This window comes from Priapulus caudatus, unplaced genomic scaffold, assembly GCF_000485595.1.
Source record: "Priapulus caudatus unplaced genomic scaffold, Priapulus_caudatus-5.0.1 Scaffold1, whole genome shotgun sequence".
Classification (NCBI taxonomy): domain Eukaryota; kingdom Metazoa; phylum Priapulida; class Priapulimorpha; order Priapulimorphida; family Priapulidae; genus Priapulus; species Priapulus caudatus.
The window spans coordinates 29,784-42,173 of NW_014577062.1; the positions used below are offsets into that span (position 1 = coordinate 29,784).

Genomic DNA, 12,390 nt, shown 5'->3' on the forward strand with positions numbered 1-12,390 from the left:
TATCAGATAGTTACCAGGGTACGTTCCGGCAGTACCCTAGGGGACATAGACCCTATGAGCATCAGTAACGCACGAAGTTTTGTTGTCGTATAGGGTACTACATATATGTACCCGAGGTAACCACAGGCACTTGGAGCGTTTCAATACAATATAATGCTAAATAAATACGAAATCTATTTACTACCAAAGTCTTAATGTTTCTATACTCTTTCACCTATTATTGCCGACAATTTCCTGTAAATGCCTAAATATATATAAATATATATATATAAGTGACAGTGTGCAGCGGCAGCAATGGCGCTTGGCGGCAGTCAGTGTTTGTTGTAGATGAGCATTTGGACGGCATTTAAAGGAAATTGTCGGCAATAATAGGTGAAAGAGAGTATAGAAACATTAAGACTTTGGTAGTAAATAGATTTCGTATTTATTTAGCATTATATTTTATTGAAACGCTCCAAGTGCCTGTGGAGGTAATTAACTATCTGATATGGTTAGGGTTAATAGGGTTAGGGTTAGAGTACCCTATACGACAACGAACCCTTCAGCATCAGTAACAGATACTGCGGCTGGAGTGGAGTAAGTACCAAGTAGTGTGGCTGATAGGGTCTATGTCCCTCAGGGTACTATCGGAGGGTACCCTGGGTATGGTTCGATATATCGGAAAGTACGTACCTCGGGGTACTATACGATATGTCGCTGCGTACCCTGCATTGTCCCACCGTACCCTGACTTTCAGCCAACTGATGTCGTAATACATACACTCTGTCAAGTTACCACATCACATAGAAGAAACCTCAAAACATCGCAATCCAATAAAAATGTATGCTATGTTTGACTATTTTTCTTTTTCCTTTTTTTTAAACGAAGAGCTAGCTTTTATATTTTGGTTTTACAACATCGGAAATACATCGGTTACAAGTCAGGCTCGTAGGGTCTATGTCCCCCAGGGTACTATCGGAACGTACCCTGGTAACTATCTGATAGGGTTAGGGAGTAGGCGTAGGCGACTCCCTAGACTCTTTAGTGGAGTAGGCGAGGTACGGTCCGGCATATTAGATAGTACCAGGGTACCCTCCGATAGTACCCTTTGGGGGACATAGACCTTATTAGCGGTAGTGTGCTCGATCCTTCATAGACGTGTTAGATGTGCGAGATGTGTATTGATAACACGATAGATGCGGCATTGCAAATGTATGACATAAAATCACATTTTTCATCTACACGTACAGCAGTGCATGTATACATCTAGTTATATATAGTTATACCACATATAATATACATAGATTATTAGTAAGTATTGCACGAAGGGTTGTTGTCGTATCAGGTACTACATATATGTACCCAATGTAGTTTTAGGTTGTTTAGTATTATGTTTATATTTTTATATGAGGTATGTTTAGGGATCTAAGTCTGGTCATAGCTCTCGAACTATAGCCCTTCGCTCCGGCACAGGTGTGCAGAGCAAAGGGCTATATAGTTCTAGAGCTAATTAAGTCTGTTCACTGCTTTCACCATCATGAGTCGTCTTCAAAGAATCCCTTAAATTTAGCCTTTTTGTTTCTGTCATACAATAATGTTACAATATTAAACTTATCTTCGTTCTCTAGTTAGGTGCATCATTCTATTGGTTTAATCAACCTTGACTCTCTCCTTCGGTATAGTCCTGTGAGCTTATTTTACGAAATGGGGTTAGCCGCTAGAAACAGTTGCCGCTGGAGGGCAGCACATCTGCAGAGGTGAAGATTATCCGCGTACCCAGATGCACACCCGGGATAGAGTGGGGGAAGTGGGTGTTTTTATTCTTTTGTGTGTGCTGAGGAGTTATGTAATATGTTTATTGAGATACACTGTGATATTAGTGGTGCATATGTGAAGTGGGTGTTTATTCTTTTGTGTGTGCTGAGGAGTTATGTAATATGTTTATTGAGATTCATGTATGTATGTAGGTACATGTATGACCTGCAGAAGAGCCCCCTACTGTCGTACACCACCTATATTCGCGCTGACAATATATATGCGTGGGTGCATGGGTGTGCACGTCCACGTGTGTGCGTGCGTGCGTGCGTGTGCACGTACAAGTGTGTGCGTGCGTGTGGTCATACATGTACGTGCATGCGTACGTGTGTGCTTGCGTGCGTGCGTATAAACGTACAGGTGCGTGAATGCGTGCGTATGTACGTGCGGGCGTGCGTGTGCATGCACGTACAAGTGCGTGCGTGCGTGCGTGTGGTCATACATGTACGTGCATGCGTGGGTGTGCAGGCTTCACACGTGTGTGCGTGTGTGCATGCGTGTGCACGTCCACGTGTATGGGTGCGTGCGTGTGCACGTACATGTGCGCACGTACAAGTGTGTGCGTGCGTGTGTGCGTGCGTGCGTGCGTGCATGCGTACGTGTGCGCTTGCGTCCATATGTGAAGTGGGTGTTTATTCTTTTGTGTGCTGAGGAGTTGTGTAATATGTTTAAATTGAGATTCACGGTGATATTAGTGGTGCATATGTGAAGTGGGTGTTGATTCTTTTGTGTGTGCTCAGGAGTTATGTAATATGTTTATTGAGATTATTAATGCTACAAAGACTCAAGTTGCAATACAAATTATGTATATCTTTATTTATAAATGCAGCCATTTACTACAGACACTAGCATTACTGCTGACAATAGCTCGGCCTAAAGTTGGAAATCAATGAAGCACACCTTAACAATTCTTCCACCGAGAGAAATCTTCTGATGGGGCAGGTCTCTTTTAATATTTTAAATGTCTTGCTTAGAGTCAGACCAATGACCCTTTCTACATGAATCCTCTTAGATGCGATACGTCTATCCCTAACAACTGTCTCTGCATTAAGTTGGGATTTTCCTTTGAGCATTGAGCGTGCGTTTACATGCACATTACAGCGTCAACCTTAAGTCTCTTTCTTTCGTCTAAAAATAAGACATATTTAAGCAAACGTTAATGAAAATATATTATCAAAAAAATGCGTGGTGGCAACGAAAGGCTATAGCACTCGAGAGCTAATCTCAATATAACAATAATAAAACATGTAGAATAAATGCCGGTGATTAATATAGCCGAGTGTCTGTGTGTATAATTAACGTGATTAATATTGTAACGCCCCTATACGGGTACAGGGGGCTAAAATGGTAAAAGATGGGAAGAACACAATTACTTGGTTGTGAAAATGGCGTCAGCATGTGGAATGACTTTTATTACTCTCATAATCGTCACCATTACCAAAACATTCATAATCATACAGAGTAATAAATATACAAACAGTCATGAACCTCAAAGTAACAAGAACTTGTTTATGTTTTAGTCTTAAATTGACCAATAAATCAAACTAATGACATAAACTACAATCTTTTCATATACTAGGCTTCCTCCTAATTAAGTTCTATTCACGACACCATTAAGGTATTAATGCTTCTATATGCATTCGTAATAAGTCTTATTCCTGAACTAATCCGAAAATAAACCGATTTAAATTACAGTGTGAACGCAGCTCACATTCTAATAATACATATCAAATCACTGTAATTATCACATATCACAATCACATATCAAATCACATATCAAATCAAATTACTATCTATTCACCATGTATCATATACAGTAACTCGCGTTATATCCATGTTATCATACATGGCATGGCTATAATTATAGAGAGTGGATGCATGTGATTCAACCATTACAACCTATAAAAAAATGAACATTACTGAAGTTTAAAAACCCTACCTTATTATATACCTGTTACTTTTAAACTACCTTCAATATCTCCATCACTAATCATAAACCAATTACTATGTGAACACATAAGTAAGTAGTAACACTACAGTAACACAACTACAGTACGCAAGTACAACTACATCCTACATACAGTACACAACAGTAATACTATCTGCACTAGCTACAACTCCGTTCTGAATGTATTTCTCTCTCAAATTATCTCTTACTTGTGAAATAACATATCAATCATAATCTCAAAAGTGTCACTCATAAACATTCTTATAGCCAAATCATTCATTATATAAAAGTAACTCTAAAATGGTAAAAGATGGGAAGAACACAATTACTTGGTTGTGAAAATGGCGTCAGCATGTGGAATGACCACAATCACACACTACTCATTGTTCTCTCATCTCGAGTCTCTGGACTCTTCCATTTTTTCCGGGGGTTAGGTTACTTTCCCATTGCGCATTAAATAAACAAAAATGGGGGGGTCATAATTGTCACAGTATTCGATTGATCTCGTTTGTATTCGCCCAGATGCGCCGCCACCTAACTGAGTGGCTTTGTTTTTAGAGCAGTTACTTGCGAGCAGTTGCGAGCCAGCATGTACACCAGTTTGCCGTGAATATACTTGCGCTTGTCGTAACGTTATACCGCTCCTTGTGTTGTCATTTAATAAGCATCACACTATCACAATAATCAAACAGACAAAACAAACAAGTCTGTCTGATCAGGATTACAATATGGCTATATTGTACCAATTGGTACAATTGGTGGTAATACATTACTATATGGTATGTTAGTCGCAAGTAAATTTATACACTGATTCGGTACCTGATACCGATTCGGATTCGAATTTCGGATTCGAAGAAAGAAGAGAGCGGCAGTTAATGTAAGCGGCAGTAATGAAAGTCGAAAAGTCTCACTCTTTCATTCTATTCTTCCTAAAATTCTCGAGCTGCTCGCTGGCAGCTATGGATCGTGCCCGGCCTACGCACTCGGCACACGGATCCATAGCTGCCAGCGCTGCATACTGTCGTACGACGTTCCCGCGGTCCGCGTGCGCCTTGCCGCGAACTGCGCGCAAGATCTGCTGCTCAGCGCTTCGGATCAACACCTCCTTTCGGGCAACGCTTCTCTAGTATCCCGTCTCATCTGGATTATTTACCAATTACCAGCTGAACTTGCCACTGGCATTGTCCTATATAATTATACTGCTCTGTAGCCGATAAATGCTGTCAATGATAACACTAACAGTTGTTTTTATAATCTAGACTGCATGGAATACGCAAGAAACTACTGCAAACCCGCAAAGTCAAAATGAGCTAAACTAATGTTTATAAGCTATTTTCGATATTACACTTACTTAAAAGTGTGCTAGTATAGTCAGCCTCTCTGAAGTGATCGCTGCAGACTTTACGAAGCATTTTAACTTGGTTATATCGCTATGACGATACGATCGGCTATTCATGATTCCTGTATCTTTCCAACTGACGCGTTGATTGCGCAATCGTTGTAACACCTCTAACTCCCGCTGCGCCACCTGCTGACAAAGCTAGCGGCTAACCCCATTGCAAGGTTACATATATATATATATATGGTGTTTATCCATGTGCATATTGTTTTTGCACAGTGACTATAATATTGCAAAACTGTACTAGTGTAATAATTGATATATTATCACAAAATCATGTACAGATCTAAAAATGTTTTGTAAAATGAGGCAAAACTGTTCATCGTTCTGTGATGAACAGATAAAATATATATAAATAATTTTTTTACGCTCGCTACGCTCACCATGGGTGCCCATATTAAGCAGCCAGATTAGTCACTGCTCATAATTTTTATCTTGGCAGATCCTTGGCTAAGTTGGCTTGCTAGTGGAGCATTTACATAATTGTAGCTATATGACCTACCTCATCATTGCAGGCTACAATTTTTTATCTCTGGTTCATGCTGGAAACCCGGTAATTAGAACAAACCTGAGTTTCGACAAGTTTTTTCCAAAAATTCGACATTGGTGCGGCAATGGTGCCATTCACTAATGCATTGTTCTCTCAGTGTGACTATTATATGAAACATGTATCTTTTACAGATCTGTGATGTTCTTCAGTCAACTTTCAGTCAGTTATCTAGCAGTGAGTTGCCTGCTGCATTAGCCTTTCTCAATGATGCCTTGAAGAATTACCAATCAGTATTGGGGCAAAGTGATTCCGAGTTGGATCAGCAGCCGACTCCGCATGCCCTAAATGGCCATGCCTGCAATACAGGTAATATTGGTATGCTTGCCATTTACGTTTAAAAGGTTCAAAGTGTGAGCATAACATAGCTGTCGTGGAGTTAGGTAGACCTGTACAAAACATCTCATTGCTGTAACTAACCATATGTCAGAAGCTCAGACTGGACTTTTGAGTGTGTAGGAAAAATATTAAAACGGTAATGCAGTGCTTTAAAACCTGGTTATGTTTATATATATATTTATATAGTTTTGTTTCTCTATATATATACTAGAGCATACATCCAAGATCTAGATCAAGAATCTAACACGAATTTGCTCAGTTGGGATGACTTCATATGTAAAATGCATTATTATTGTGCTCCTTTTAAAACAATACATAATATTATATTGCTATAAAATGCACGAAATAATCTCTACTATTAGTATTATATCAGCCATGTGCACAACCTTCCATAATAGTGCCATCATACTCGATCCAATATGATATTTATACACAATGTTCCTTTTTCAGAGAAATTACTTCTCGATTCTGGTGCTGTAGCCATAGCCGGTATGGGCGTACAACCTGTCCCACACATAAACGGAGATGCAGTTAGTCATCCCCTTCACAATCTTCCCACTGCAACGGAATGCATGCCTGGCATGCAGGTACCCCAACTAAACGCCAGCCACCTCAGTGATACCGACTTCACCTGTGGTCTCAGCTCAGGCAAGCAACCTGCATGCCAGAGTGACCTGCATGACAGCAACGATATGGGTCGAATGGCCACTAAAGCGGAAATCGCCGATGTGAAAAATGTCGGCTCATCGGTCAAGACCCGCGTGGAAGCTGTGAGCGCGACAGAGCTTGAGAATCAGGCGGCGCAGGCTCTCACTGAGCTGCGATCGACACGTAAACAGACTCGACAGGCTGCGGCCAAGGCGGCCATTGCCATGAAAAAGGCTATCGGTAGCCAGCTGGATGACGAAGAGAAGGGAAGTGGTGCGCATCCCACAGCCCCATTGACACGTACAGCAACTGCCAGACGAGCGGCAGGATCCGTCCGCAGAAAGGTTGGCATGGCGACGAAGAGCAGTGGCCGAGAGTCGGGGAGAGGCATTCCACTGAAGAGGCCGCAGAATAATGCTGAAGCTGAGAACGGGTTGGTGCTGGAGCCGGCTGTGACTACGGGTGACTCAGAGGTGGCTGAGAAGAGGACTGTAGGTGAAGTCAAGTTAAACACATCGACGAGTTCCTGTGGGTCTCAACCACCGGCGCCGCTGAAAATAAATAAGCGTGGTAGAAAGAAGGGTTTCCGAGTACCGAAAAGCGACACCCCACTTCCTTGTCCCGAGTGCGAGGAGACGTTCTTTCATAAAAAATCGCTCACCGCTCACGTGCGCAAGCACGGCTATGCGCCTGTGTGCTGCCGCGAGTGTAAAAACGAGTTCTACAATGGGGCCGACTGCAAGCGGCACGTATGCAAGAAGCAGATGGGTCCGTTCACCTGCGAAAAGTGCAGCATGACATTCACGCATTCGCAGCACTTTGACAAGCATGTGGAGGGCCACCGCAAGAATGACTGCCAGCTGTGCGGGCAGTTGTTTACGAAGCGGAAGGAACTGTGCAAGCACATGCGCACCTTACACAAGGTGCCCGAGCCTGAGAAACTCTACACGTGCCAGTACTGCCCGCGCCAGTTCATGAAGCGGCCATCACTGTTTGTGCATCTCAAGGAGCACTCCGGCAGCAAACCTGTGTGCCAGAAGTGTGGGCAGATGTGTGAGACGGAAGCGTCGTACGAGCAGCACATGAACTGGCATTCGGAGGAGGCGCCGTACTGCTGTCTCAAGTGTGGCGAGGCGTTCATGCGCAAGCAGCAGTACGACCAGCACCTCGCTGGCCACCGCAAGTACGACTGCACGCTGCAGCTGTGCCGCGAGAACTTCTCGACGAAGAAAGGCCTGCTGCGGCACATGCGCGGCATGCACGGCGTGCTGCGCGTGCGAGAGAAGAAGCACGAGTGCGGCATCTGCCACAAGCGCTTCCAGCGCCCGCTGCTGCTCGACATCCACATGCGGCTGCACACGGGCGAGCGGCCAATACAGTGCACGATGTGCGACAAGAGCTTCCGCACACGCCGCGCACTGCAGAAGCACGTGCTCACGGTGAGTCACATGCGGCAGGCGGGCGAGTCGGTCGACGGCATGCTGCAGGACATGGAGCGGCCGTTCCTGTGCGCGACGTGCGGCGCCTCGTTTCACCGCAAGCAGGGCCTCCTGCGTCACATGAAGGGCCACAGCGACGACCGGCCCTTCGAGTGTCCCTACTGCGAGTACAAGTGCAAGTGCAGCACGAATCTGAAGCGGCACATCGACCTGCACACGGACCAGCGGCGTTTCGTCTGCGAGCTGTGCGGCTCGGCTTTCCATGCACACGCCACGCTGAAGGAGCACCACGCGTATGTGCACTCCGAGGACCGCCTCTACTCGTGCCCCAAGTGCAGCAAGGGGTTCAAGGGCAGGAGTGGCCTGCGACGGCACCTGCGCATCCACAGCGAGGAGCGACCGTACGTGTGCCAGTGCGGACAGTCGTACAAGCGCATGTCGCATCTAAAGCGGCACATGCAGTCGCTGCACGGTACGCAGTTTCCGACGGCGCGGCCGCGCAGGGTTGACAAGGAAGAGGTAGACCCTGTGCGGGACGTGCGTGCCAACATCAGCATGGATGACATCAAGGAGTGCCTCAGCAATCCAGCGAAGAACGAACAGGCGCCTAACGTGCAGCAGCAGCAGCAGCAACAACAACAACAACAGCAGCAGCAGCATTCGATGCACGTCTATGCGGCTGCTGCTGAGCCAGAGGAGTATGTAGAGAGTGCCTATGAACCGAAACTTCTGGAGATCTATCAGCTGACGGTTCAGGGTCAGAATGTGCAGCTCATCGAGAAAATTGCGATCGACAGTGAGCAGGAGCAGCAACAGCAGCAGCATATCGTGCAGCAGAACTCTCACCTCTTGGCACAGATGCAGCAACAGACAATGCAGCCTCAGCAACTTCACGAATCCAGCTTCTTGCCGAACTCCACCTGCACTCAGCCGATGTCGCCGGTGGCGCAGCACGCGCAACACATCGCCATGTCCTCGCCGGTGCCGCAACTTGTCATGTCAGGCGTGTCAACTCAGGTTATGCCTACCCCGTCCCAAACTGTGGTGTCGCACCAGCCGACACCAGCACCCACACCTCACCACCCTACACCAGCGTCAACACCACACCAAGACCAGGTGCCTTCTCCAATGATGCAGAATATGCCCGTGTCGGCTGCGAGTGTCATCAGTGAATCTCAGGGCAGACTCGGCCAGCTACAGCCTCAGCAATCGATGCAGGACTTCTTTAATAATCCATCGCTTGTGCAATACAGTTACAACAACGGTTTCCCAATCAACTATAATCCAACATACTATGAGGCAGTGTTTCACCAAACTCAGATGGACAGCCCAATCTCGGCAGAAAACCAATAATGCTATTTACAATTTGTACGTTCTATGATAATGCAGCCTAGCTAACTAATCACCTGCAATTATTATTTTAATACCAATGTATCTTTAAAGAATGTAGGTAGATAAATAATTTATCTACAAACATTTATTGGCTCATGTGGGTTGTATCGTGCGTGTGAACTCGGCCACATCTCACTTCATAGAAACCATTTCCGTAATTATTTCTAATGACTGTCTAAAAGTAATGACTATGAAATCAATCTAAGGGATATTTTCTAAGAATTGTATAGGGTTCTAGTTGTATATAAATGGGTATGTATTATCATGCCTATGAATCAAACGTGAACATGAGGTGTTATGCTGAGATGCTCCTTTTAGTTCATGAATAAATTGTATGGTAATAGTAGAACAAATACATGTGTCGTTTTTATACACCAAAATGAAATGGGAAAACATTAAATTATCATGTCTTAAAATGCTTTTAAACATTTCAGTTACTGTTGATGCAGTGGTTAGTTGCTAGTTAACCAAGATGTACCAATGTTCCCACAACTGCCACCACTAATCCTTTCAATATGCACGAATATTCTTTGGGTGCTTATTAATTACCAAAAGAAACGATTGTAAATGAAGTTGCTATAAAATTGTTATATTGTACTCATGATATACAAATGAAGACAGTGTTGACTTTCTCTATGTATAGATATATACATGTATGCAAACTCGTACATATAAAAACTGAAGTAAATACAAATGCTCAAACCTCTAAATAAAAGGTTTTCTTGATGTATGAATAAAATTCAAAACTAGAACGTTGTTATGTCTTAAAACCACAAGGTATTTAGTAAATCTGACGCTCACAGGTAAGCGGTAGGTTGGTGTATATATTCTTTTTAATATATGACACATTGTACAATAGTTCTACTGGTAGCAATGCAATCTCTAATGTTCATTTTGCCTCTACAGTTTTGCTATAATGAATTAACCGCACTGATGTTACCTATCTCACAATTTTTCACTAACGAGATCAAAAATAGATGATAAATAGTGAGCTAGTAATTTGTAAAAAAAAGTGCAAAATAAATTGATTGCCAGCTGATCTGTGGCAGGATTCATTCGTGTTATCAAAATGTGAGCAAAAATACTGCAGTTTCATAGAATGTACTTGTTGATAAGAACTAAACATCTCTTAATTTTCATGGCCACATGCCTGGCAGATAGCAATAGAGAATGAATATAATCATGAGAATATGCGTACTTGTTGATGACAATAACCACATGGCACAAGTTCGAAACAACCTACCTGCACATACATAGAGAAATCTTTATCTGAATATTTTTACATCTGACACATTGGGTCTAATGTGGTTGTAGATGTGTGGTGTGTACTGTACATGTGAACTAACCACAAACATCACTAGGGAACAAACATCTGTCAATCGCCTTTCAATCTTGTGGCTACATGCACCATACTACCACCTCCTAAAACAAACCAAAATTACAACTGCTTCACGCAATAGATAACTGAGTGAATTGCAAACTATCTGTACAAATTATATTATTAAACGGTCCTAAGCAGTATGCCTGTGTCAGCCATAGTGGTCATCAGAATTGGCCTGTCCTAAAACCTGCTGCTGCTGCTGCTGCATCATCGCAGCTAATTGCGCTTCCTGTTGCATCCTCATCCATTCCTGTTGGTCAACCTGTGCCTGCTCCTCTTTTGCCTGCAAGAATCACCCAACAACCACTATTAACACGTATTGCACTGACTACTTGATGCTCAGGGTAACTAATCGTGGGTGGGCCAAGGGGAGCGACAAAACTACAGTCACATGGTTACTCACTTATCTTGCCAAAATATTGTTCATTTTATAGTTTTCTTTACCTACATACATAGGATGGTCCTACACTATATTTTAGTAGCCCATTTGCAAGGATTCCACTGACCTGGGCGAATAGCTCCTGCTGTTGCCGCAGGAGTTCTGCCTCCGGTATTCCTAAATTCTCCAAACGTGTGCTGCCCCGCCTGCGTTGCTTAGCAACCTGTTTACAGTCCTTGAGCACAGCTTCAGCTTCTATCCGATAGTCTCCAAACCCCAAGCTGTCCAAAGCTGGCAACGACATGTATGATAAGTATTACAGAAACAAAAACTGCAAAATTACACTTTGCTGGCTCATTATTTCATATTCTACATTTCCTCAAAATTAGATCTGGTATATACTTTGAGAATATTATATTGTAATCATCTGCAGATTTCCTGCAGCACATGATATAACCAATCTTTCTTGTATGAACAAAGTAGGGTCAAGGAGAGTATAACTGTGGCAAATACAAGCCCGATATATAACTGATCATAATTCAGCAAGGTGCCAATCATGATCGCCTTATCAGCTTCGGCAATCAATTTTACTAACCCTCACCCAAGGAGAATTTTACACCGTTTAACCTTATAGTGACAGCATCGGAGAAGCAAGTTGGTATAAAAACCTAATGCTGTGCAAATTTCTTGAGAAGCCAGAACAGATTACCTGCCAGCACGTGTTCTGGTGATATTGTTTTCTTCTGCAGATTGTTGCAAATGTCATTGGCCTCTGATGACACCATACGGATAAATTCTGTACAGCACGCCAGAACGAGTTCCCTTGCATCATGGGCGACTCTCACATCTGGTAAAACTTCCTATGAGACACCATTTTCAAACCATATATGTAAATGGCTAAAAAAATTTAATCATACAATTAATAATCTTAACATTTCAAATAATATCTAACTGAATTTATCATGTTATAATAATCATATTATAATATTATTACACTGTAGCTAACTAATTAAATTATGCAAAAATCCAGAAAAAAAGTAAAACAACCGATGTCATTTGATTTCTACAGGTAATCCAGACTAATATGCACTTATTGTCTGAGATTGCTGTTTATTAATTTGTAA

At 43.0% G+C, this 12,390-nt stretch overlaps 2 protein-coding genes across 4 annotated transcripts in view; one reads left to right on the forward strand and one right to left on the reverse strand.

The window, feature by feature from the left end:
• LOC106811919 (zinc finger protein 420-like) overlaps positions 1-10,545 on the forward strand; it is a 13,470-nt gene extending 2,925 nt beyond the window's left edge. Inside the window, exons 2-3 of the mRNA XM_014815694.1 lie at positions 5,823-5,997; positions 6,478-10,545. Of these exons, the coding sequence (XP_014671180.1) occupies positions 5,823-5,997; positions 6,478-9,467 (3,165 nt within the window). The 3' untranslated portion in view covers positions 9,468-10,545. The remainder of the gene's footprint in view (positions 1-5,822; positions 5,998-6,477) is intronic.
• A 294-nt stretch (positions 10,546-10,839) lies between these two features.
• Positions 10,840-12,390, reverse strand: part of LOC106812266 (protein Dr1-like) — an 11,756-nt gene continuing 10,205 nt past the window's right edge. For all 3 annotated transcript variants that reach the window (XM_014816290.1, XM_014816135.1, XM_014816212.1), the window contains exons 3-5: positions 11,976-12,126; positions 11,394-11,557; positions 10,840-11,170 (exon numbers count right to left, since the gene is read on the reverse strand). In XM_014816290.1, coding sequence (XP_014671776.1) covers positions 11,036-11,170; positions 11,394-11,557; positions 11,976-12,126 — 450 coding nt within the window. In that variant the 3' untranslated portion in view covers positions 10,840-11,035. The remainder of the gene's footprint in view (positions 11,171-11,393; positions 11,558-11,975; positions 12,127-12,390) is intronic.